Source organism: Capricornis sumatraensis, chromosome 7 (assembly GCF_032405125.1).
Source record: "Capricornis sumatraensis isolate serow.1 chromosome 7, serow.2, whole genome shotgun sequence".
Lineage (NCBI taxonomy): Eukaryota > Metazoa > Chordata > Mammalia > Artiodactyla > Bovidae > Capricornis > Capricornis sumatraensis.
In genome coordinates this window covers 22,466,118-22,490,314 of record NC_091075.1, presented here as the reverse complement: position 1 = coordinate 22,490,314, position 24,197 = coordinate 22,466,118, and the positions used below count along the sequence as shown (strand labels likewise).

General features: G+C 37.8%; 1 protein-coding gene across 2 annotated transcripts in view; it reads right to left on the bottom strand.

The window, feature by feature from the left end:
* Positions 1-24,197, bottom strand: part of PPA2 (inorganic pyrophosphatase 2) — a 98,691-nt gene that overhangs the window by 61,666 nt on the left and 12,828 nt on the right. Inside the window, exons 2-5 of one of the 2 annotated variants that reach the window (XM_068975179.1) lie at positions 18,539-18,603; positions 14,611-14,655; positions 9,246-9,299; positions 7,739-7,858 (exon numbers count right to left, since the gene is read on the bottom strand). In XM_068975179.1, the coding sequence (XP_068831280.1) occupies positions 7,739-7,858; positions 9,246-9,299; positions 14,611-14,655; positions 18,539-18,603 (284 nt within the window). The remainder of the gene's footprint in view (positions 1-7,738; positions 7,859-9,245; positions 9,300-14,610; positions 14,656-18,538; positions 18,604-24,197) is intronic. The other variant, XM_068975178.1, reaches the window with a different exon arrangement.

Below are 24,197 nucleotides of genomic sequence, written 5' to 3'. Positions count from 1 at the left end.
TCTCATCCTCTGTAGTCCCCTTCTCCTCCCACCCTATAGATAAACTCTAATGTTTTCTTTCTGATTCTAATTATAGCATATTCAGGAATAAGCTAACTTACTATACCAAAAAAAAAAAAAAAAAAAACCCACAGTAAATCTAACTACATTAAGTCTAATTACATTCACAATAAGTCTAACTACATTTCATTACCCTCGAATACTAACATAATTAATATAAGAGTAGTAAACACAATTGTTAACCTTACATATTGGTTACAGGTGAGAGCTAACCTAAGTGATACATACATACACAGACATACATGTATACCAGGAAGAGTGTGCCAACTCTTAACCCCATTGTACAGATAAGTGAACTGAAGCACAGAGTTTAAACTTGTCCACACTCAGATTCTAAATGGAGGCAACAGGATGAGAACACTTGCTATGAATCATTAGGTTACAAAGCCTAAATTTTAGTATGGTAACTGAATTGCAATTACTTTCAGATATAACTTTATTCATGATTCTCTTCCTTTAAACTCCTTCTCTTACTCTCAGAATCTCTTAAGTGTATTTTCCTACTGTTGCCCTTACTGCTTCTCATATTCTATTACCAGGCATCCACTCACTGAGTTAGTATTTATTGATAATCTACTCTGGGCCACAAGTTAGGAACAGAAATGAAGAAGACATACTCAATACCCTAAAGAACACCATGTTAAAAGCAGTGTAGCACCTGTCACAAATGCTACACATTTAATCTTACTGTGCTGGAAAAACCATGAAGGAAGTGAAGTGAGAGTGGAGTTAGAAAACCCAGAGGCAGAATCAGAAAATATCTGGGAGGTTCTTCCTTTCTAAGGCAGGAATCCTTTCCTGAACCTTCCTTAACCTCATTCTCATTCTCAGAAGGGAGCAAATGTAATAAGCTAGAAGTCACTCTAGCCTGAAGGGCAATACCTAGATTCTAGTCCTATTTTAGCCACAAACTACCTAGGCCAAAACATTCAGACCTCAGTATCCTCACCTATAAAAAGATGTCTTCAATAAGACAATTGCTAGATACATCTCTGAATTCTATGATTGTTAGTGGTCATTCATAATCTGCATAAATACTACCAGTAACCAGGAAGCTCACAAATTAATGAAATAACCCACTGTGGTCAGAGTTAATTTTTCTACAAAGGTCTTTCTTCGTATTGACACAAAAACTGTCTTCATTCTTTTCAGAAACTCCGACTGCACTTTTTAGCTATCAATTTAGCTCTTCCTATTGAGGAAATAAATGCATACAAGCAAAATTCTTAACCTATAACAATGCTGTCTATTCTAGGGCCAGTTCTTCATGGTCTTCCTCATCAGAAAAAATACCATACTGGTTCTCTCTCTTTCTAGTTCCGCACTTAGTGCTCCATATCTTCAGGGCTTGGTTTTTTACTACAAAAAGAGAGTCATACTAAATGATTTCTAACTTACCTTGAAAATACAGTAGAATTTCAAGCAATCATCAGAAGAAATCTTGACAAATTTAAAACTTTAATTACACCCTCTAGTGGAGTTTTAAGTGTCTAGGCTTAAAACTAGGCAGGGAAACTACTTGAAAAGCAGTCAAGCTAGCAAAGAAGTATCCAGAAGATGAAATCCCTAATCTTAATATTTGTTTCACAAAACTGACAAAGGCTAGCATCCAGACTTTAGAAATAACTTCTACAACTAAGTAAGAAAAAGCAACACAATACAAAATGGGTCAAAGTCAGGAACAGGTGATTCTAAGAGGAAACATGAATGACTTATAAATATATGAAAAGATAACCAATCTGATCAGAGAAATACAAATTAAAACCAAAATGAGTCGCTATTTCAAACACTTTAAAAATCTGATAACATTAAATACTCATAATTATGTAGAAGCCTGAAAGGCTATTACTGGTAGGAGTGCATATGGTTACAACTTCTTTAGTAAACAATTTGAGAATACCTAGTAAAATAAACAGGTATGTAACTCAGAACTTAGCAATCTGACTCATAGGCATATACCTAGTAGTAATATATATACATACTATGTACACAGAAAAATTTTAGCACAGGTTCATGAAAAGCTTAAAAAAAGTTTAAAAATCTTTCAAGAGGAATACAAATAATGTTAAACTAATACAAAGCATAGCTATAAAGCTTTGAAAAAAACTCAATATACACAGATTACTGATCTAACCTAAAACAAATCTACTCATCCTCATGCAGGTATCTGAGATCGTTACCTTACAATCTTATAGATATTAACCAACACGTCAGTAATCACCATGCTCTGGTCCTTCAGTCTCTCCAAAACATCACTGAATAGTACAGAACTGAGTATACAGACTTCCTGAGTACTACTTCCTGATCACTCAGAACGCCTGACTTCAAGTCAAGTAAGATCTGCTCAACCTCTACCTGTACTTCACCAGCTTCAATTTGGAGCAAAAGCTATTTCACTAGTAGCAGCTAATATCAGTGGCAACAGTGTCATCATTGAGATAATACCACCAAACACTCACTGATGGGTTAACCTTGTTTTTGGTCATCTCATGGAATTCCACAATAACCTTGTGGGGCAGATGGCAGGACGACACAGATGAACAAATAGGCCTGGTTACATTTAGTCACTGGTTCCAGGTTATAAAGCTAAGAAGTAGTACTAACTGAAACTTGGGGTCAATGAACCAAATTATAATCAAGTTCAAAATAATAACACAATGTTACTGTGAAGAAAGCTGAGCACCAAAGAATTGATGCTTTTGAACTGTGGTGTGGGAGAAGGCTCTTGAGAGTCTCTTGGACTGCAAGGAGATCCAACCAGTCCATTCTGAAGGAGATCAGCCCTGGGATTTCTTTGGAAGGAATGATGCTGAAGCTGAAACTCCAGTATTTTGGCCACCTCATGCAAAGAGTTGACTCATTGGAAAAGACTCAGATGCTGGGAGGGATTGGGGGCAGGTGGAGAAGGGGACGACAGAGGATGAGATGGCTGGATGGCATCACCGACTCGAAGGACTTGAGTTTGAGTGAACTCTGGGAGTTGGTGATGGACAGGGAGGCCTGGCGTGCTGCGATTCATGGGGTCGCAAAGAGTTGGACAAGACTGAGTGACTGAACTGAACTGAACTGAACTGATACCAGTAAGACTGAAGAAATTTTGAAGTTAGTGATTCTAGTCCTTTAACATTATTCAGATGAGTCTTCTAAATACTTACAGAGAAAGTTATAATACTTAAATAATATATGGGAAATATGAACAATTAGGGGAAGACAAACAAAGATGATTTTTGCCCAGTCCAAACTCAAACTTTGAGGAAGTCATCACTGCCAGTGCAGGAGAAGTTATTAGTAGGGTTACACAGTCTAGGCAGATGAAGTTCTAAAATAATGACAGCACACTGACGACTAAATGGAGAGGCTTCTACTGAAACAGTATTCTGCTGCTTAAATGTTCTTCCAAGCATGCTTGGCTTGCTAACGGCTCTGAACAAATTTCCCACTGTTATAAGATATATCACAAGAGAAGAGCAAAATCCAATTACCCACACATGCCTATGAACCATATGCAGTACACACCATGCATTCATGGATTCCCTTATCCCCCAAATATTTCCTGATCACCTACCTCGGTGCCAGACACTTAACAGGGTGGGTGAAAGACAACAGCAAACAAAACAAACAGAATCCCTGCCCTCACGAGACTACATTCTAACTAGAACACATTTACAATACACTTAACAACTAAGTTATATATTGGAGAAGGAAATGGCAACCCACTCCAGTATTCTTGCCTGGAGAATCCCATGGACAGAGGAGCCTGGCAGGCTACATACAGTCCGTGAGGTCTCAAGAGTCGGACATGACTTAGCAACTAAACCACCACAAATTATATAGCATGTCAGAAGTTGACAGGTGTAACGGAAAAGGAAAAAAAAAGTAAGGAAGAACGACGGGACTACATGGGGCTAAAACAGTAAAGGATGTTAGAGGCAGACATCAGCAGGGAGGCAACTGATGAGCACAATGAAGGAAGGAGGGCGTGTGTACACTGGGAAAACATATCCCGAGCGGGGGACACAGGGAGTGTGAAAGCCTGAGGCAGCAGTATGCCTAGAGCCTCAGAGGAATCATGAGGAGGTCAGTGTTGGGGTTAGGGAGCAGGAGGAGGAGCAGAAGGAGAAGCTGGACATGAGATCAAAAACAGAAATGGGCCAGGGGCTGGCTTTCAATTTAACAGGCTCACTCTGTCTTAACGTTGACAAGGAAGCAAAAAAAATATTGGGTACATTTGTTGTTATTTAGTCACTAAGTTGTGTATGACTCTTTCGTGACAGCCTACCAGGCTCCTCTGTTCATGAAATTTCCATGAAATTTCAGAAAGAATACTACAGTGGGTTTCCATTTCCTTCTCCAGGGGCTCTTTGCCACCCAGGGATCAAACCCGCATCTCCTGCATCGGCAGGTGAGTTCTTCACTGGTACATTACCTTGTCCATAAACAACTGGCTTAATTTCAACTTTATATAAACGTGAATCAGTGTAGTTATTTTTGCTTGGTGTTTAACTTCTGTGCAATCTATGGTACATTTTTCTGCTGAGGACTCTCACACGTACATACCCACACACACCCACACACACACACACCCACAGACACTCACCCACCTACCCACACACAGACACACATACCCACACACAAATAGCACCACCACCACCAACAATAACAACAACATCAGTTTAGGTTTAAAAAGAGAGTCAGATCTCTGGTTAAAACTGGCAGAGAGAATACAGGTCTATTTCCTCTTCCTCACTTCCATCCTATCCACAGTGGCCTCCTTTCTGCTACTCAGACACACAAGCCCTCCTTCCACCTCGAGACTTTTATACCTCATGTTTCTTGAAGAGTTCCTCTAAATGGCCTGGGATGGCACGCACTTCCTAAGATGCCACCCTCTCACTTTCTCCTGGTCTCCTCTTAGAAAATAGCTCCTCACTGAGGTCTTCCTCCCAACTGCAACAATTCCAACACACCCTAGACCCATTTCCGGTTTGATTATTCCCCAACACACTTACCACCATCTGACATCCTATACGTTCTTACTCTTTTGTGCGTGTCTGTCTGTCTCTTAGAATGAAAGTTCCATCAGAATTTGTGTCAGTGTTATCACTGCTCTACCTCCAGTGCTTAGAACATGGTCTGGCAAACATCAGGTACTCAAAAAATGGGTCCTGAAGAAATGAGCAGCTCTGTGAAGGAAGAGCTGGTGTGAAAATGACAAGGGCAACTGGAGACGCTGAAGATGCTGCTGTGGTGGGAGGGAAATGAGGAGGACAAAGGCCGCAGAACAAGGCTGGGGAAGCAGGGCCAGACCATGAAGGGTTGAGGAGCTACGCTGGGAATGTTTCACTCTATCCTTTCAGCAATAGGAAGCCATTAAAAGGTCCTCCTATGGACAAAAATGGTATTTTTGGATACTGGGTGGAGTATGAAATTTCAGTAGGCAGTGGTGAATGCAGGGGACATTAAGAACCAAGATTAACAATCTAATTTCTGCTCTAGCCGAAGAACTATTGCACCTTACAGACTAATATAATAGCATGTAAGAGCACCTTAAACATTCAAATACATCCAGAGGAATTCAAAATACGTCAAGACTTTAAATAGATGAATTACAAAAGATGAGTTAATTAGAATCTATTATGCTCCACTGTAGCCATTAATTTAGCTGTTGATCATCCCACCTCCAGGAGACTATAAATGCTGTAAAAAAAAAAGACCATATAATAGTAAAAGTATCAGCAGTAACAACAATGTGATCACTATCCATTAGGCATTATTCTAACATGAACATGCAATAACTCATTTAACCTCAACAGGACCATGTACAGTATCTTATCATCTCTCCGTTACAGATAAAGAAAGTGAGGTCTAGAAAAACAAAAGAACTTGCCCGAAGTCACATTACTAGTATGTGGCAAGCTGGCTCTAAAATCAACATTCTTAGTCACTTATGCTGTGAAGTGAAAGTGAAGTCGCTCAGTCGTGTCTGACTCTCTGTGACCCCATGGACTGTAGCCTACCAGGCTCCTCTGTCCATGGGATTTTCCAGGCAATAGTACTGGAGTGGATTGCCATTTCCTTCTCCAAGGGATCTTCCTGACCCAGGGATCGAACCTGGGTCTCCCGCATTGTAGACAGACATTTTACCGTCTGAGCCACCAGGGAAGTCCTCACTTATGCTGTACTGATCTTATATTTATATCTCATTTTTCTTTGTCTACCCAACACCTAAATCCAGTCTAGCACATAAATCTTTAATAAATGTTTAATGAAACAAACAAACAGATGAGCTTTAGTCTATCCTCTGCTTACTCTACTTTCCCCTGAAGAAGGAGATGGTAACCCACGCCAGTATTCTTTCCTGGGGAATCCCATGGACAGAGGAGTCTGGAGGGCTACAGTCTGTGGGGTCGCAAAGAGTTGGACATGACTGATCAATTAAATAACAACTACTCTACTTTCCAAAGGTCTATTTTTGTCTTCCTTTAATTCAGTGGCTTGTTAGGCCCTCTCCTCATCTCTCCATCTTCTGCAGACAGTATCCCCTAAGCTTAACAAAAAGGTTCTCACCCTTTCACTGCCAGGTCAAATAGAATGTCTACTTAGGCACCTGGGAAGTCAGAAATCCTGTGGTCTTAGTTTCAACAAACATCCTCATTCTTAGCACACCATTTTAGAAGCGCCTGTTTTAACCAAGAATGTATCCATGTGGGTGGTCTAAGTGCCATCAAAGGCAGTTTGACTCTTTAGAAAATAATTTTCTTTTTTCTTTTCCTGTAACTGTTTATTCTACATGGGCAGCTGGGTTTTGTTTTGTTTTGTTTTTTGTTTTTTTTTGAGTTAGATAAAACAAGAACTCCCTTTCTCAGATATTTCCCAAACAGCATCTTGGAATTTCACACAAAATATTAAAATTAATAAACAAAATTAAAATATAAAAATATCCAGATAGACAGATGCTCTAAAGGTTTTTATAAACATAAAGGCAGATGCTTCTCTACGTCTCCAAATCTAGACTTCTGATTCTGTATATTCTGAATTTTACTCACTAAATTATCTGGAAGGAGTTACCATTTCCTAGGAATGAGGAAACATGAGAAAAAAACAAAAAAGGAGAAAAAAAGAAGAAAAGCAAATAGTAAGTGTTACTCTCTAATAGGAATGCTGCTTTACCATTACTTAGCCATTGTTTTCATTGCTTCCTACTGAAAAATCATAAATTCTTAATAGTATATAATTAAGTTGCCTTATTCAATTCACAATGAGTACTGAAAGAGGTAACAATTTAATAGGTTCATCTGTTAAAGTTTAAAAAATAAAATTCATGCTTCATGTATGAATGTATATAAAAGCATAACTTGTCATATCCAAAAAATGACTACAGATGAAGGAGATAAAATATTTTCCACTGACTCTTAATCGCCAAGCCCAGAAAAAGAAATGTATTCAAAATGCCAAATATGGGTATTCTAAATATCTAACTCTGAGAATCTGAGTACCGACATACATAGAGTTTGAAAAAAAATTTATTGATATGATAAAATTCCACATTAAAAAAATTTTAAATTTACAAATCTCTCACACTGACATGTCCTCAATTTAAATTCAAGTAGTTCACAGGATTTATAAGGCAATTTTTTCAAAAGACAGAGAAGTTTTACCATTATAACAAAAATGTTACCTGAGGGAGGGCACCATAATTCCATATATAACCTTTGTGAGGAAAGATATTTGCCACATAGCGAAGCTTGCCATCCTTTACATCTTGTTTAATGGGATTCAATGGTTCCTTCGTGGCAATCTAAGCAGATTGTGGGAGAAAAGGGGTGTGGGACATAAGAAATGGTTAATCCTATATTCAAACAGGATTTTTAAATCTGCCATTATCAGACTAAATATTCGTATTCCAACTTATTGATCAAAGATAACTTTAAAAATAAGTTAAGCTGGTTCTTATTTCTAATTTACTGTTTTGTATTAAACTGGAAAGGAAACGTCAGATAATATATTTTGGCACTCTATTACTTATGAACTCATTATTTTTAACACAAATAATAAATATTATTGAAATGGCAAGAAGGATTAATCAACTTGCTTTTTGTTACTACTTGCATTTTCTACCATCAATCTTATAATAAATATTTTTCACTAAGTGATTTCATTTCAAAGTTCCCTTTCAATCAAACATATTCAAATTGCCATGCCAAAAAAAAAAAAAAAAAACCACTATCCTACAAAAGTAAACAAAAAATAATTGAAGCCATGTTTGAATGAATAAACACTGCTTAAATTAGGCAAGATCTCATAGGTTCTTGATCCTACACCCAAGTGAGGTAGAGAGTAGCCAAGAACAATAAAACATTGTACCAAAAGCAAGAAGAGCAAAAGAAGAATCTAACCACTTTTTCCTATTAAAATATTAACCAAAAAACCTACTATTTTATATTTAGAGAAATAATTCTCCAAATATAGAATCTGCAAACCATATACTGATAAAACTATCTTAACTTAAACATTTAAAATAATACCTACCTTCACATCCAAAGTTACAGAAGACTTAGATAACTAAACAAAGTACCATAAATTAAATTTCACTCAGAAATAGGGACCTTACTTAACTGAAGATGAAACAATAAAATTCTGAAAAGCAAAAGGGAAGTTCTTGATAGGTTCACACCTATCAAGAAAAATCAAGAAAAAATTATTAATTTAAAAAACTAACCAGGGGAGTGGCAGATGCTCTTAGAAAGTACTCAGAAATCAAGAGTTGGCCAGAAAAACACTTTTAACTCCTCGTAGAGTAAAATTTAATCTAAAAGAGAATTAAGTCCTTAGGAACCAAAATTGTCAGCCCCAAATATGCTGCAATTGTGTCTATGAACAAAATACATCTCAGAACCTATTTAAGAAAGCCTAAAAGTATTTGCTATTTTCAAAGACACAAGAGTCAAGGAGAATTAAATAAATATGTGTATAACAAAAGAGAGAGGCAAAAAAGAATATATTCTCTTTAAAGTGTAAATTCAGCTTAGAATAATATTTTCTTTTTTTACAAGAATATTTTCCATTGTCCATTATAAAGAAACTTGTCAACCATCCCAAATTCAAAATATTATGACAAACAACTTGAAACAAAATTTTATATCATTATTAATTATTCCCTTTGATGCTAGTAGGATATTTCATACCTCCATTTTAGCATTTGTCCACCGAGGTACTTCCACAACCATGTTAAACACATTCTGCAATTTAAAAAAAACAACAAAGAAAACTTTTTTTTTAATGTTGTCATCTTTTATTTTTTCACTTATCTCCTGCATGAGAATGTTTTATTTTTTTCCTATAAAAAATGTAAAAAGTCTGCATCGTATGTCTACCTATGCCTTAAATTCCTACTGAAAAATTAGAGAAGAAGTTGGTTAAAATATAACAGAATTTAAGCCTGATTATGTTACTTGACCACTACTGCGTGGTGTTAGAAGTTGCTACATTTCTGGAAATACCTTTTCGAGGTAGGGACAGAATCAGAATGGAGCCAAGAAACGTGTTTCAATTACTTTCCAACTAAAACAAAAGTGAGTGCTGAATGTCTCACTTTTCCAGTCTGCAAAGTAAGTCTGATAATCTCTGTCCTCATCCCACACAAGGTTGTGAAGATCAATTACGTGCTTTAAATGAAAATACACAGACAAGAAGTAAAGATTATTAAAATCATAAAAAAATATTTAAATCCAAGTTTTTTTCTATCATAATGTAAAATTGAGGCCATCAGTATAAGTAGTTATAAAGCTTACAAAGAGTTACAAAGCTTAGCTTACTAAAATCTAGTGATCTTGGATTCCCTAAAGTTACAAAAGAGCCACTGCTTCTTTTCACCATTTCTGAACTTGTAGAGTACTTAACAAAGGAAACTCTAGATCACTGGTGACTAAAAATAATTTCCTACAGTAATGGCCTTACAAAGAAAAAGCCTTAGGGATTCCCTGGTGGTTCAGTGGTAAAGAATTTGCCTGCCAATGCAAGAGACATGGATTTGATCCCTAGGCTGGGAAGATCTCATATACCGAGGAGCAAATAAGCCCATGCACCACCATGACTGAGCCCGGGTGCCACCACTACTGAGCCTGTGCTCTGGAACCCAGGAACCGCAGCTACTGAAGCCCATGCTCCCTAAAGCCTGTTGCTCCACAGCAAAAGGAGCCACTGCGATGAGAAGCCTGAGCACCTCAACAAAAGGAGCCCCTGCGATGAGAAGCCTGAGCACCTCAACTAGAGAGGAGGCCCTGCTCGCTGCAGCTAGAGAGAGCCCGAGCCAACAGCAGAAGGCCTAGCGCAGCCAAAAAACAAACAAACAAAGTTATTTCATAAAAAGAGAGGGAGAAAGTCTATGCTTAAAGTTGGCTTGCTTCCCATTCTGCTATCAGTAACTAACAACTTATCAAAGCAACGGTTTAAAACAGTCTTCATCCAAGTGTGCTCATGGACCAGGGCTAAGCTACAAGTTGACTGTTACCGGCTCCTTTAGAAACATTTATAACAATTTGACCAAGTAATGTTTATGACTGTCAAACCTATTAATAAGTATTTGGAATTTGAATTAAGTTTTTCTAATAGTTCATTTTGACTGTAATTTTTTCAAGTATCAATATCAGTTCACAAAAGATTAGAAATAAACCAAAAAACTGTCTTTTACCACAGATCATTTGAGAAGCAGTGATAAAATATAGTTATTCTCAACTATGCCACACAGTAAAATCACCTGGAGAGCTGGAATTGATTTTTTTTTTTTAAGAGATTTCTAGAGCCCCCATCTCCTACATATTTGAATTCAGCGGTTCTGTGGTGAAGCCAGCGCATTGCTTATTTTTAAAAGCTCTCTAAGCAATTTTAATACGCAGCCAGAGTTGAGAACCTCTGGTTTAAAGCACTGCTAAACAATATCTGGGGTTTTCTTAGTGAAACCGGAATGCTGTTAACTCAAAGAATGCCATTTACACAATTAAATATAAATCAAGCCACAGAAATGATGGTTTTTAAGTTCTTCTAGATGAGACGGAAGTTTACCACGACAAAACTGCATACTCATAATGAGATAAAGAACAAAGTTGAGAATGCACTCTCAACAACTGCTCCTGAGAAATATGCCTCGTATCTATCTTAGCAGCCTTATATACAGGCCTGCTGTTATGTTTCATTTTCTATGCTCTTTCATGAGGTACCCCAGCACCTGTTTAACTATGTCTGAAGTAGCTGTTAAAAAGAAAAACCTAAGTAAACGGCAGATGCTCAAATAATTTATTCATCCCTGAAAGTCTGGCTGTAAGAGAAGAAATGCATGCAGATGAATACTCAGAGGTGACAGAGAAGACAAAGCTAGTGCCAATCCTTTTACAGAACGACACCTACCAAAGCCCCTCACAGAGACTTGAATTACGCCAAGAGAACAATAGATCAGGTTTGCATTTTAAGCCTGCAAACTACACTCTTCCTTATCATTCGCTCCTAATCACTAGGAGTGTACTTCCAGTCTGCTTTTCTTCTCTCGGGCTAAAGTGCACATGACCTGTAATTTTTTAAAGCCAATGTTAGTCTGTTTATTCTAAGATTAATGTTAATTACAAACCAACAGTGGCCTGCTGAAATTTATTAGAAAATCACAAAGACACAAGGGGACATGTTTCAAATTCGGAATGTTGGGTTAGGGACATTTACCTCTTCCTTCAGTTCTTTTTTTCTATTTTTTTCCCTTCTATTTTTATTGCAGTAAAAAAAAAAATAAGGATGAAGAAGCAGTCAGTAGATTTTATATGTGTGTGCTCAGTGCTGTGTGACTCTGCAACACCATGGACTGTAGCCTGCCGGGCTCTTCTGTCCATGGGAATTCCCAGGCAAGAATACTGGAGTGGGTTGCCATTTCCTTCTCCAGGGGATCTTCTCAACCCCAGGAATGGAACCCTTGTCTCTTGTGTCTCCTGCATTGGCAGGCAGATTCTCTAACACTGCATTATCTATATTCTTGGGGTGTAAAAAGAAAGGAAATAACCCTTCTATCCTCGTTCTAACCCTTAAAATATCAAATAAACCTGGATTTGACATTAAAGCAAAGGCAACAAATGCAAAAATAAACAAGAGGGAACATACTCAAGTAAAAGCTCTGCACATCAAAGATAACAATTAACAAAATGGAAAGGCAGCCTATGGAAAGGAAGAAAACGGTTGCAAGTCATATATGTGTTAAAGGGTTAATAAGCAAAATACATAAAGAAATCATGTAACTTAATAGCAAAAAACCAATCCATCAAAAAAAAAAAATGGGCACAGGTCTTAAATACTTTTCCAAAGAAGACATACAGATGGCCAACATTACTAATCATCAAGGGAAAGAAAGCAAATCAAAGTCACAATAAGATACCAGGCCATGTCCATTAGAATGATTATCATGAAAAAAATAACAGTACTGGCGAGGATGTAGAGAAAAGGAACCCTTGTGCACTGTTGGTAGAAATGTAAACTGGTGCAGCCACAATGGAAGATAGTATGGAGGTTCCTCAAAAAGTTGAAAATAAAACTACCACATAACCCAGCAATCCCACTTTTGTATATATATCCAAAAAAAAAAGGAAAACAAGATACTGAGGAGATACTTATACTCCTACGCCCATTATAGCATTACTCACAATAGCCAAGACCCAGAAACCACCTCAGTGTCTGTCAACAAATGAATGAATACATTTTTTATATATACAAGGGAATAGTATCCAAGCATGAGAAAGGACAACATCTTGCCCTTGGTGACAGGATGGGTGAACCTGGAAGGTATTATGCTCCGTAAAAGAAGTCAGACATAAAAAGACAAATACCGCATGGCACCACTTACAGGTAGAATCTGAAAACTTTTAAAAAGCCAAATTCATAGAAAGAGAGTAGGAAAGTAGTTACTACAGCCTGAGGGGTGGGGAAAATAGAAAAGAATTTTAAAAAAAAAATCTCAAATCAAAAATCAGGTAGTCACCAACACACAAACTATGTTTTAAAAATTAAATTTTAAGTTGGTTTTCCTGGTGGCTCAGATGGTAAAGAATCTGCCTACAATGCGGGAAACCTGGGTCCGATACCTGGGTTGGGAAGATCCCTTGGAGGAGGGATGGTAACCCATGCCAGCATTCTTGCCTGGAGAATCCCATGGACAGAGGAGCCTCGCCGGCTGCAGTCCACGGGGTCAGATAGATTCCGACACAACTGACTGACTAGGCACTACTACTATATATACTCAGTAAACATTTTTCCCACTGAAACAACTGTTTTCAGGTTAACACTCAGAGTCTCTAGGAACCTATAAAGACTTGAGCCCCTGAATGTCTATTTGTCCATTATGTAGAGCAATGATTCTTAAACTTCAGAGTGTATAGGATGCCCTGGAACACTTGTTTTGGGCTTTCCAGGTGGCACAGTGGTAAAGAATCCACTAGCCAATGCAGGAGATGCAAGAGACAAAGGTTCGATTTCTAAGTCTGAAAGAATGCCTGGAGAAAGAAATGAAAACCCATTCCAGTATTTTGGCCTCAGAAATCCCATGGACAGGGGAGCCTAGAGGGCTATGGGGTCACAGAGAGTCAGACACAACTGAGCGACTGAGCAGAGAACACCTGTTAGATGTGAAGACTACCCAGCCCGCATGAACTTAGTAGATATGGGATGGACCAGGAATCTGAAATATTAACAAGTGCCCTAAGCAGTTCCAGTGCAGATGGTTTAGGACCATTGGGACAAACATCAGTTTAGTAAAATACAAGATGGAGGGGCAGGAAAAGCTGATAGGAATTAAACAGCCCCACAGCAATGCTTGGAGGTATTCAAAGGCTGGGGTCAAAAGTTTCAGCCAGACGAGACTAGAGGGCAATAAGGTTAGGAAGGGAAGAGAAGGCTAAGGAAGAGGCAGGGAATGTTTCCTGGAATCAGCAAGATAAAAAGGGATCAACAGAAAGAAACGGGAAGACAGACATCAGTCAAATGTTCTGGTCCTAAGTCAAAAACAATTAAAAGTTTGACAGTCATATATTTGAAAGATGGATTTAGAATGCATTTATTTTAGCAAATAGGTGGAATATAGCATATATTCCTGGATCCTAGAATAGTCAGATTCATAAACAGAAAGTAGCACAGGGGTTACCAAGGGCTACGTGGAGTGGAGAGCTATTGCTTACTGGGTCCAGAGCTTCAGTTTGAAAAAATGAAAAAGTTCTGGAGATGGATAGTGGTAATGGCTGTATAACATGGTAAAGAATTTAATGTCGCTGAACTGTACACTTAAAAAGTGTACAATAAGTAATACGGTAAATCTCATGTTATATATATTTTACCATAAGGGAATAAAGTAAAATGGTAATATCGTCCCTAGCTGCCTTAAAGAGAGACTAGAAGAAAAACATCAGGATGCTTTCATAAGTTCTGCAAGGGAAAATAATTCAGCATCACTTTACAAATGCAGACTACCATCAGGGTCTTTAAAAGACAATATAAGTGATACACACAAATAAAAACCTTTAGATATACCTCATATTCATCATTTCGTGCTCTTTTTGTAGGAATGCCATTTTCCTATAAAAGAAAAGATGGTTATTAGAGAAATGCAATTCAAAAATACAATGAGGTACCATCTCACACTGGTCAGAATGGCCATCATAATAAAGCCTGCAAATAGTAAATGCTGGAGAGGGTGTGGAGAAAAGGGGTCCCTCTGACACTACTGGTGGGAATGGAAACTGGTGCAGCTGTTCTGAACAACATGGAGATTCCTTAAAAGAGCTACCAGTGATCCAGCAATCCCATTCCTGGGCGTATATTCCGGAAAGACACAAACTCTAATTTGAAAAGATACTTGGACCCCAGTGCTCACAGCAGCACTATTTATAATAGCCAAGACATGGAAGCAATCTATGTTCACTGACGGATGAATGGATAAAGAAGATGTTTTATATACATATAATAGAATATTAGTTATTAAAAAGAATGAAATAATGCCATTTGCAGCAACATGGATAGAAATAGAGATTAACATGCTAAGTGAAGTATAGGAGACAAAGACAAATATTATAAACTATCATTTACATGTGAAATCTAAAAAAATAATACAGAAGAACTTATTTATAAAAACAGAAATATTAATAGACTCACATAGAAAACAAACATGACTAACAAAGGGGAAGGCAGGGAGGGATGAATTGGGAATTTGGGATTAATAGATACACACTACTGGATATAAAACAGATAAACAGCAAGGACCTACTTGCTGTATAGCACAGGGAACTATATTCAATATCTTGTAATAACCTATAACGGTAAAGAACCTGAAAGGAATATGTATATATATATATATACAAAACTGAATCACTTTGCTATATACCTGAATCACTGTAAATGAACTACACTTCAATTTTTAAAAGATGCTATTTTGGAATCTAATATTTCATGAACGAATACAGCTGTATTGACCGTAGAGCAATAAAAATATACCTGTCATATAATCATTGCACCAGAGGTTTCCAGAAACCTGATTCAACAGAGAATCCACCAAATGCCCAGTGCAGTTTTCTCTCAGCATTTACACCCCCAGTGCATGAGCATCAAAGTGCTCCACAAAACAAATTATTAGAAAAGCTAAATCTCCTTCAAGTATATTTTCCCAATTTTTACAAAATAAGCAAAGGCTTGGTTCAGTCTTTAAGGAAAGACTGGCAGTTTCCAGTAATCATGCTTAAAACAGTCATTTCATTGTTGAAATGAAACTCCAGGGAGTGTGCCTAACAAGCCATGAAAGTACTCAGCTGCGCCTCCTGCCTGTGATTTCCACCAAGGTGTGATTACCAAGTCTCCATCAAGCACTTTTAAATTAAAAGAGCATTGTGCGGCGGGTTGGGGAGAAAAATTACACCATTCACAAATGCTCACACGTTATATGTAACTTTTACACACCAAAACAGCTAATGAAGGAAACAAACAGAAAAACAATTATTCGAAGTCAGGCCTGATACATCATTTCTTTTCCTAAAATACCACCACCCAAAGTATAAGGTGCAAGAGTTCTCTAATCATTCTGTCTGGGAACAAGGGAAGCCTGTTTACACAGCCACTGCGTGTACCGATCTCCACAGGCCCAAAATTCATTCGCACAACCTGTTACACTTTGTTCTGCCGTTATCAATTTTTCATAAGCCCAAAGCTCATGTTCCCCCAAATCCATCCTCCTAAGGCAGAGTATTATTACTCAGCGGGATGTAGAAAGCCCATTCTTTGTTCCACTTACACCCCGACCTACTACACAGTTCCTCCATGTAATACTGTTATCACTGCTACTGCTATGAGGTATAGAGACTCTGTCACAGTACACCACTCCCCGCTAAGCAGCACCTATTAGTCACTCTTTGCTACTCTCTGCTAGTTTTCTAGCACCTTACAGTATTTGACTGTCTTGTTTATTTTCAGGTTGTTAGTCTCCTCTGGCTGAGAAGGAACTATATTCACCTTATTCACCACTGCAACTCTAGTGCTCGGAATACTGTCTGACTCATAGTAACCATGCAATAACTGTTTACCGAATGAATAAATTAATTAACAAATAATAAATGAGTGCACCCTCTTTAAGCCAAAATCAAAAAGAGTGGTTGGGAGATGTGAGATACCTAGGTTGGACAGCTCACTGGCCAAAACAAGACATGGGGACGCACACACACACACACACACACACACACACACACATACACACTCAGAGACACACACAGTACTGTAGAGTTCTTTATGTTCTCTCACCGGTTCCTTTCTCTCTCCAGATTACATGACTCCTTGTCCTGTAGCTGAATATTACTCAGAAGTAGTGAGATAGAAGGGTTACACAAGAGCAGCTAAGATACAGACTTTGTAGAGGATGCTGCTGAACGTCCTCCTCCTTGGATGTCTCTGGGATAATTATTTATGGAAAATTTTATAGACATTATAGGAAATGACTATAGTTTTAAATGTGTTTGTAAATAATTGTTTAGAATAAAATACCTTTCCTTTTGCTTACTGGATCAAGTCACCATTGCCTATTGTCTTCTTGACTTTACACCTGCTATTATTTAAAATAAAACCTGAAGAAATGCTAAAAAAAAAAAAATTACAGTCTGTGGCGTTACAGCATCTATGTTCAAATCTCATCTCCCCAACAGACTAGGTTTGTGGCCATGGGCAAGGCACTTCACCTCATCAGCAAAATAAAAACGGGAGCAGTAGCCCTGGACATACTGAAATAATGCAAGCCAAACTCTGAGCTCAGTGCCTGGCTAAGCACGAGGGGCACTCGGTAACTCTCGGCTCTCACTGCCCCCCATTATCATTGTTACGGACAGTCCAAGCCTGTGAAGACCTGGGAGGCAGCACACATCCTATTCCCATGTGCCATAACCTTATGTGACACCTGAGAGTCGGTCCCTGAGGTAACCCTGGAAAGGTCAAACCAGACTCGCAGCTGCAGCAGCTTCCCACTTTTTCCCTGGCCTCTACGCCACACTGATCCCACCACGGTTCTGGAAAACCCAACCGCACTAACCAGCCCCACGGAATCTCATCCTGGAATGTAGTTCTGGTCACTGAAAAACGTGGCAGTGAAATAAGCCAGTTAACTACTCGGATCTTACTGAAAGAACTGCCAAGGTTGCGGTGACTACTAACGTCCACTACCAATGATGCCATCTCGCCAATTAGTCAGGAGAGCCCTAGGAATGCTCCAAATTCTGAGCTCCTCTTAGTTCCATCTTCAGCAGATTTCCCTCCAACGTGACTTACATCCCTTCTACTCTCCCACCTCTCATGTAATTCTAGGTTCTAAAAGAATAGCTATTCAAAGACTGCCATTTTTCCAACTGTATCTTTCTAGCATTGATCTCGTAGAGTGGTTAAAGAGCATGAACTCTGTGATCTGAAATGCTAAATCAAATCCTTGTTCTGCCACTCACCAGCTATGTGACCTTAGACAAAGTGTCCAAGTCGAGGACGCTTCAGCTCCAGTGTCCTTGGAGATGATAATAGCAATTTATAAGGATTAAATAAAATGGCATATATTGACATGGTGGCTAGCAAACAGAAGATAATCTGCAAATGTTACTATCTTATTATTACTAATACCACTACTATTCTTATTAAAAATAAGCCTCTTGTTAACCTTCCAAATTCTTAACCTTAAATTTTTATTTGCTACCAAATTCTAAGCCTCATAGACTACTAACACTTCTTTCTTCCCAAGTCCTCCTGGAAGAAACCCCTTCTTATCCAAATTCTAATTCATGAAGAGGGCTTATAATCCTGTTACAAAGATAACTGATGCTAATTGTCCTCTGCCCTTCTCTACCGCCAACCAAAACCTTTCTTTTTGAAATGCTTCCAAAAAGCATCTTATAGTGATACTAGAAGTATATATTTTCATGCCCCAAACAAGTTAAAACAATACCTCTTCAGAGTCCACCTTCAGAGGAATATCATGAAAGGGGGAAATGTAGTGACCAGCTACATTCTCTGCAAAGGAAAACAAACAAAAACACAGAATTAAAGCAATGAACTAGCTTATTCTTTAGAGCAATTATACTCTTACCCACTTTTAAATTTTGAACAAGCTGTTAACGTTTTTTCAAAATTAACTTTAACTCCCAATTTAAGGTTTAATTCAGCTTTTAAAACTTGCTCGTTTGATGACCAAAGAGAAAAATGATAGCCCTCCCTTATCTTTGGGGGATGCCTTCCAAGACCCCAGTGGATGCCTGAAAATGTTGATAGTAGCAAACCTCACACAGGTTTTGTTTTGTTTTTCTATACACATCTACATATGATAAAGTTTAATTTACAAGTTAGGCACAGGAGGAGAATATTCAAATTGCCAGCATCATAACGCTTTGGAACCATTATTAAGTAAAATAAGGGTTACCTGAACACAAGCTCTGTCTGGGCAGTTGGTCTGACAACCAAGACATCTACCTACTAAGGATGAACAAAGGAATGACTCATGCCCAGCAGAGGGACAAAGCAGGACAGCAGCAGACTTCATCATGCTACTCAGAGCACAGTGGCACATAATTTAACACTTAATCATGAAAAGCAAAACCACAAATAAGGGGGACTGCTGTACACACCAAATCAACTATATCTGGGCTGTTGAAACCATTCACTTACCCCTGTGGCTTAAATTTCCAAAGTAAAAAGTCTAAATTAGACTAAAACTCCAAATATGAAAAAAATCTTACTTTCGAAAAGAGGCTCATGAATAGGTGAACTGGGTTAAAACTGATGTCAATTTTCCCAAGAGAAACCTAACAACATAATTCCTCATTTCTACCGACAACCCACATGAAACAAAGGATTAAAAGTCCTACCAAAATAAAAGAAACAAGTCATTTGTTTCACTCAGTGATAAGGATGCTAACATTAAGGTAAGCTTAAAACAAAAACAAACTTGAATAACCGAAACTATTTTATCCTCATTGTGTACTGAAATATATATGTAAAATATCTTTAAAAGTATATATTATTTAAATAAAATATGAATGTATACTTTTATTGGAATGTGTGTTTCCAAAAGCTGGGCTTAATATAGCCATAGGAAATTTTCACTTTGTAATTTCCAAAGTCAAGGTGTGCACTACTTCTGGCCTGCTACTTCTTTGGTATAATTTTCAGATTTAGACTTTAAAAATATTTTAATAAATAAAGTGAGGACTGGCTAACACTCCAGTAGCAATGAGTATACAGAACACCCAAATCTTGGTTTCTAAATACCATTCTCCAGTGAAAAGAACTAGGGTTTCTTGAAGAAGGAGCTTATTCTACACCTGGGGCAAAGAAAATACAAGATGAGCTTGGAATATCCTGGAGTACCAGAAAGTGACCAAGTGCTCCAAAAAAAAAAAATAAGTTATGGGTATGTCGATGGAGAAGGAAATGGCAACCCGCTCCAGTATTCTTGTCTGGAGAATTCCATGGGCAAAGGAGCCTGGCAGGCTACAGTCCATGGGGTTGCAAAGAGTCAGACACAACTGAGCGACGATCACTCACTCACAGGCACGTCAAAGGGGAAAGGAGCCGACCTGAAAGAGCTCCCAAAGGCCAAAGCTGGAGCAAGTTGAGCAACAAGGTAAATAATGGTTACGGGCATGCCTTGGAGACACAGCGGGCTTGGTTCCAGACCACTGTTTGTAAGGCGAATATCACAGTAAGGAAAGTCACACAAATTTTCGGTTTCCTAATGTAGATAAAAGTTATGTTTACACTACATTTAGTCTATTAAGTGTGCAATAGCATTATATCTAAAAATGCAATTTATACATTTTAAAAAATACTTTATTGCTAAAAAAAAAAAAATAGCTAACCATCACCTGAGTCTTCAATGAATCATACTGGTAATGCCAAAGATCATAATCACATATCACCACAGCAAATATTATCATAACGGAAGTTTTAAATATTTCGAGAACTATCAAAATGTGACACAGAGACACCAAGTGAGTAAAGGCTTCTGTGAAACTGGCACTAACAGCCTTGCACGACAGAGTCTGCCACAAAACTATCTGTAAAACGTTCAGTATCTTCAAAGTACAACCAAATGAGGTATGCCTGTAATGCATTATAATCCAAAGTATACAATAAATATACATGATCCACAGTAATACAAATAAATGATTGTATAAATAAATAAAAATGACAGAAGAGACTAATTTTCCTTCAGAAAAATCCTAAACAATATATGTAGACGTTTTCCCCCCACAAAAAATAAAGCTTACCCTATTCCCCAAGTGTGGACTAGACTTAGTGACTTGCTTCCAAAGAACAGAGTGTGGAAGGGGAAAAACACTTCCGTGGAGAAACTGGACAATCAGTATCCTTAACCAAGCAATCAAGATTAATACCACCAACGGACAAGTCGTGTTCATAGCATGGATCCCCTGATACGCCGAGATAAAGGTACTTCACTTCTGCCATGTTCTTCCCGCAAACCCATAATTCCAGTCTCATCACGAAAAAGATATTGAACACACCCAAACTGAGGGACATTCTACAAAATACCTAACCAATACTCTTCAGAAGTCTCAAGGTCATCAAGAAAGAAACTTACAAAAGGAATGACTGAGAAGTTGTCAGATCAGAGGAAACTAAGGAAATACAATGTCTAAGAGGAATGTGGTACCCTGAATTGGATCTTGGGACAGAAAAATGACATTAGTGGAAAAACCAGTGACACCCAAATAAAATGTGGAATTAGTTAATAGTATGTATCAATGTCGGTTTCTTAGCTTTGACAAATGCACAGTGGTAATGAAAGATGTTAATGTTAGGGAACATGGTAAGATACACTGAAATTCTGTACAATTGCTGCAACCTTGTCCAATCTAAAATTATTCCAAAATAAAGTTTATTTAAACAAATGAACAAATACAAACAATGGCTTCAGCCCAATAAAATTAGAAATATATAACTTAACAATGGCCTACACTCCACCAAAATTTTATTTCCGCTTCTCACGCTCTGTGGGTTTTCCTTACCACTTATCACTACAGTTTCTGAAGAAAGAAGACCTTTTGTTGTTGTTTCTGTTTGTTCTATTAGGCTCTCTACTGGATCCTCAGAACCCAGAAAAGTTCCCAGCACTTAGCAGGCATTCAGTTAATACGTGCTGAGCAAATATCTCTATTACTACTTCATTTTTCTGTACAAGCTACTAATATAATTTACCCTTTCCCACCCCAGCAACAAAGTGACTTATGTATGACCCGAAGCACAAACTATGATAAAGATAAGAAAAAGCACACAAGTGGCAAAGGATATGAAACTCTCCCTGAACCGAACTGAAGATCTATAAAGCTCTTTTCCATCAGTTAAAAAGGATACACCTTAAAAAAAAACCTTCTCTTTCACATACCACTTCAAATTTCAAATTCTCTGCCTGATTTTAAAGACATCTATGAGCAACACAAAGAACAGAAAACAATACCTATGGCTGACTCATGTTGAGGTTTGACAGAAAACAACAAAATTCTATAAAGCAATTATCCTTCAATAAAAATTTTTTTTAAAAAGAACAGAAAACAAGATTATCAGTTTGCTGCAAGATTATTTACTTTTCTATAAATAACAAAGGTACTTAAGCGGGTCCCATTTACATATTTTCTATTAAAATAAAATGTAGTGGTGGGGAATTGAACACAGTACAGCAACTTTGGAAAACAGTTTGACAGCTTCTTATAAACGTATGATCCAGAAATTCTACTATTAAGTACTTAACTAGGAAAAATGAAAACTTATGCTCAAACAAAAACTTCTCAGTGTATGTTTATAGTGGCTTTACTCAATAATCACAAAAACTGGAGACAACTCAAATATCCAACTGGTAAATGGATAAACAAACTACTAAACCCACACAATGGCATTTTACTCAATAGTCCAGCAGCAGCAGCAGCCATTAGTCCATAATAAAAAATGAACTATTGATACACAAAAGAAAACGAAAAAAATCTATAATGCAATTATGCTAAGTGAAAGAAGCTAGATTCAAACAACTTCACTAAGATAACATTCTGGAAAAGGCAAAACTATAGGGATAAAAACCAGACCAGAGGTTGCCAGAGGTTGAGGGGAGAGGGTGGAATTGACTTAAAAGAGGAGCGGGGAGAAAATCTGGGGGAGTGACAGACTGTTCTGCACCATCACTGTGATGCTGTTTAAAAGAGTCTGTATCTCTACTAAAGCTCAGAATTGTTCACACAAAAAAGAAGGCAGTTTAGAAAACTCCAGTACATTTTAAGGTATAAATAGGAGCACTTACTGCAAATAACAATCACCCATCTGCGGTTCTTTTCTCTACTAAGTCATAAAGATAAGGTAGAATTCTGAACAAAAGAAAGATTAGCATATTACTAGGTTGCTACATTTGCAACCTATCTCTGATGGAAATTAACAACCACCACAGCTCTAAGAATTCAGGAAGTCCTACAAACCAGGAAAGTTTGTTATTAAACTTAATGAAGCATAGGAAACTCGACAGAATAGCTGGGCTACCTGGAATTAAGACTAAACGATACCTCTAGCACACTGACTTGGTGTGAAGTTTCCCTAAAGCTCTTGTTAACTGGGGACAAGTCTCAACAAATATTAAGATATAAGAGAAGCATGTGCTACTCAAGTATGAGGGAAAATAGGACTAGACTGTGATCACTAAAAGCTAAAGATCTGTGAGAAGTGTTCTTTGACATCTGTCACTTCAAACTGGGGTCTAAATATATTCAAACACTAAGGCAGTGCCAATACATACATTAAAATAATATTCTAATTGCCATTCTGGAAGGCAAAAAGAATATAAAAGTAAATGAATGGTTTGACTTAGATAACCAAACCTACTAGGAGCCATTTGGGTCATGAAATAGTTTAAATAAAAATATAGTAATAAAGAAAAAAAAAAAAGAAAAACGCCTGGGAAAATAAAATAGGGCCTTAGATCTCTGATAATTATAATGCTTTGATGGGCATAATACTAATAAATTTGTACAGGAGCAATGAATACAGAGGGCAAGAGTCTGCCTTGTAGTTGCTGAGTTTGATAAAGTCACTCGATTTCTCTGACACTTCATTTTCTCAATTTCCTTTAATTAAGTAATATACAATTCAGTATGCAAAAGGCAATGTACTAGATGTCATAATACAAAAGTGCCAAAATGTGAGCAATGCCTACAGCTAAGTTAGTGCGCACTACACGCTATCAGGATCAGCATCATCCTATAAACTGAAAGACAAAGAAGTCCTCTTGGCACAATCAGAGAGCTAATCACTGACCTAACATACAAAGAAAGGATAAGAATCCATCGAAGTGTTCTAGAAGCAGTACTATAAGTATGATACTAGGCTTCACTTAAACGCATTCAGTTCAGTTCAGTCGCTCAGTCGTGTCCAACTCTTGTGACGCCATGGACTGCAGAACGCCAGGCTTCCCCGTCAATCACCAACTCCCGGAGTCTACTCAAACTCATGTCCGTTGAGTCAGTGATGCCATCCAATCATTTCATCCTCTGTTGTCCCCTTCTCCTCCCGCCTTCAATCTTTCAATCATCAAGGTCTTTTCAAACAAGTCA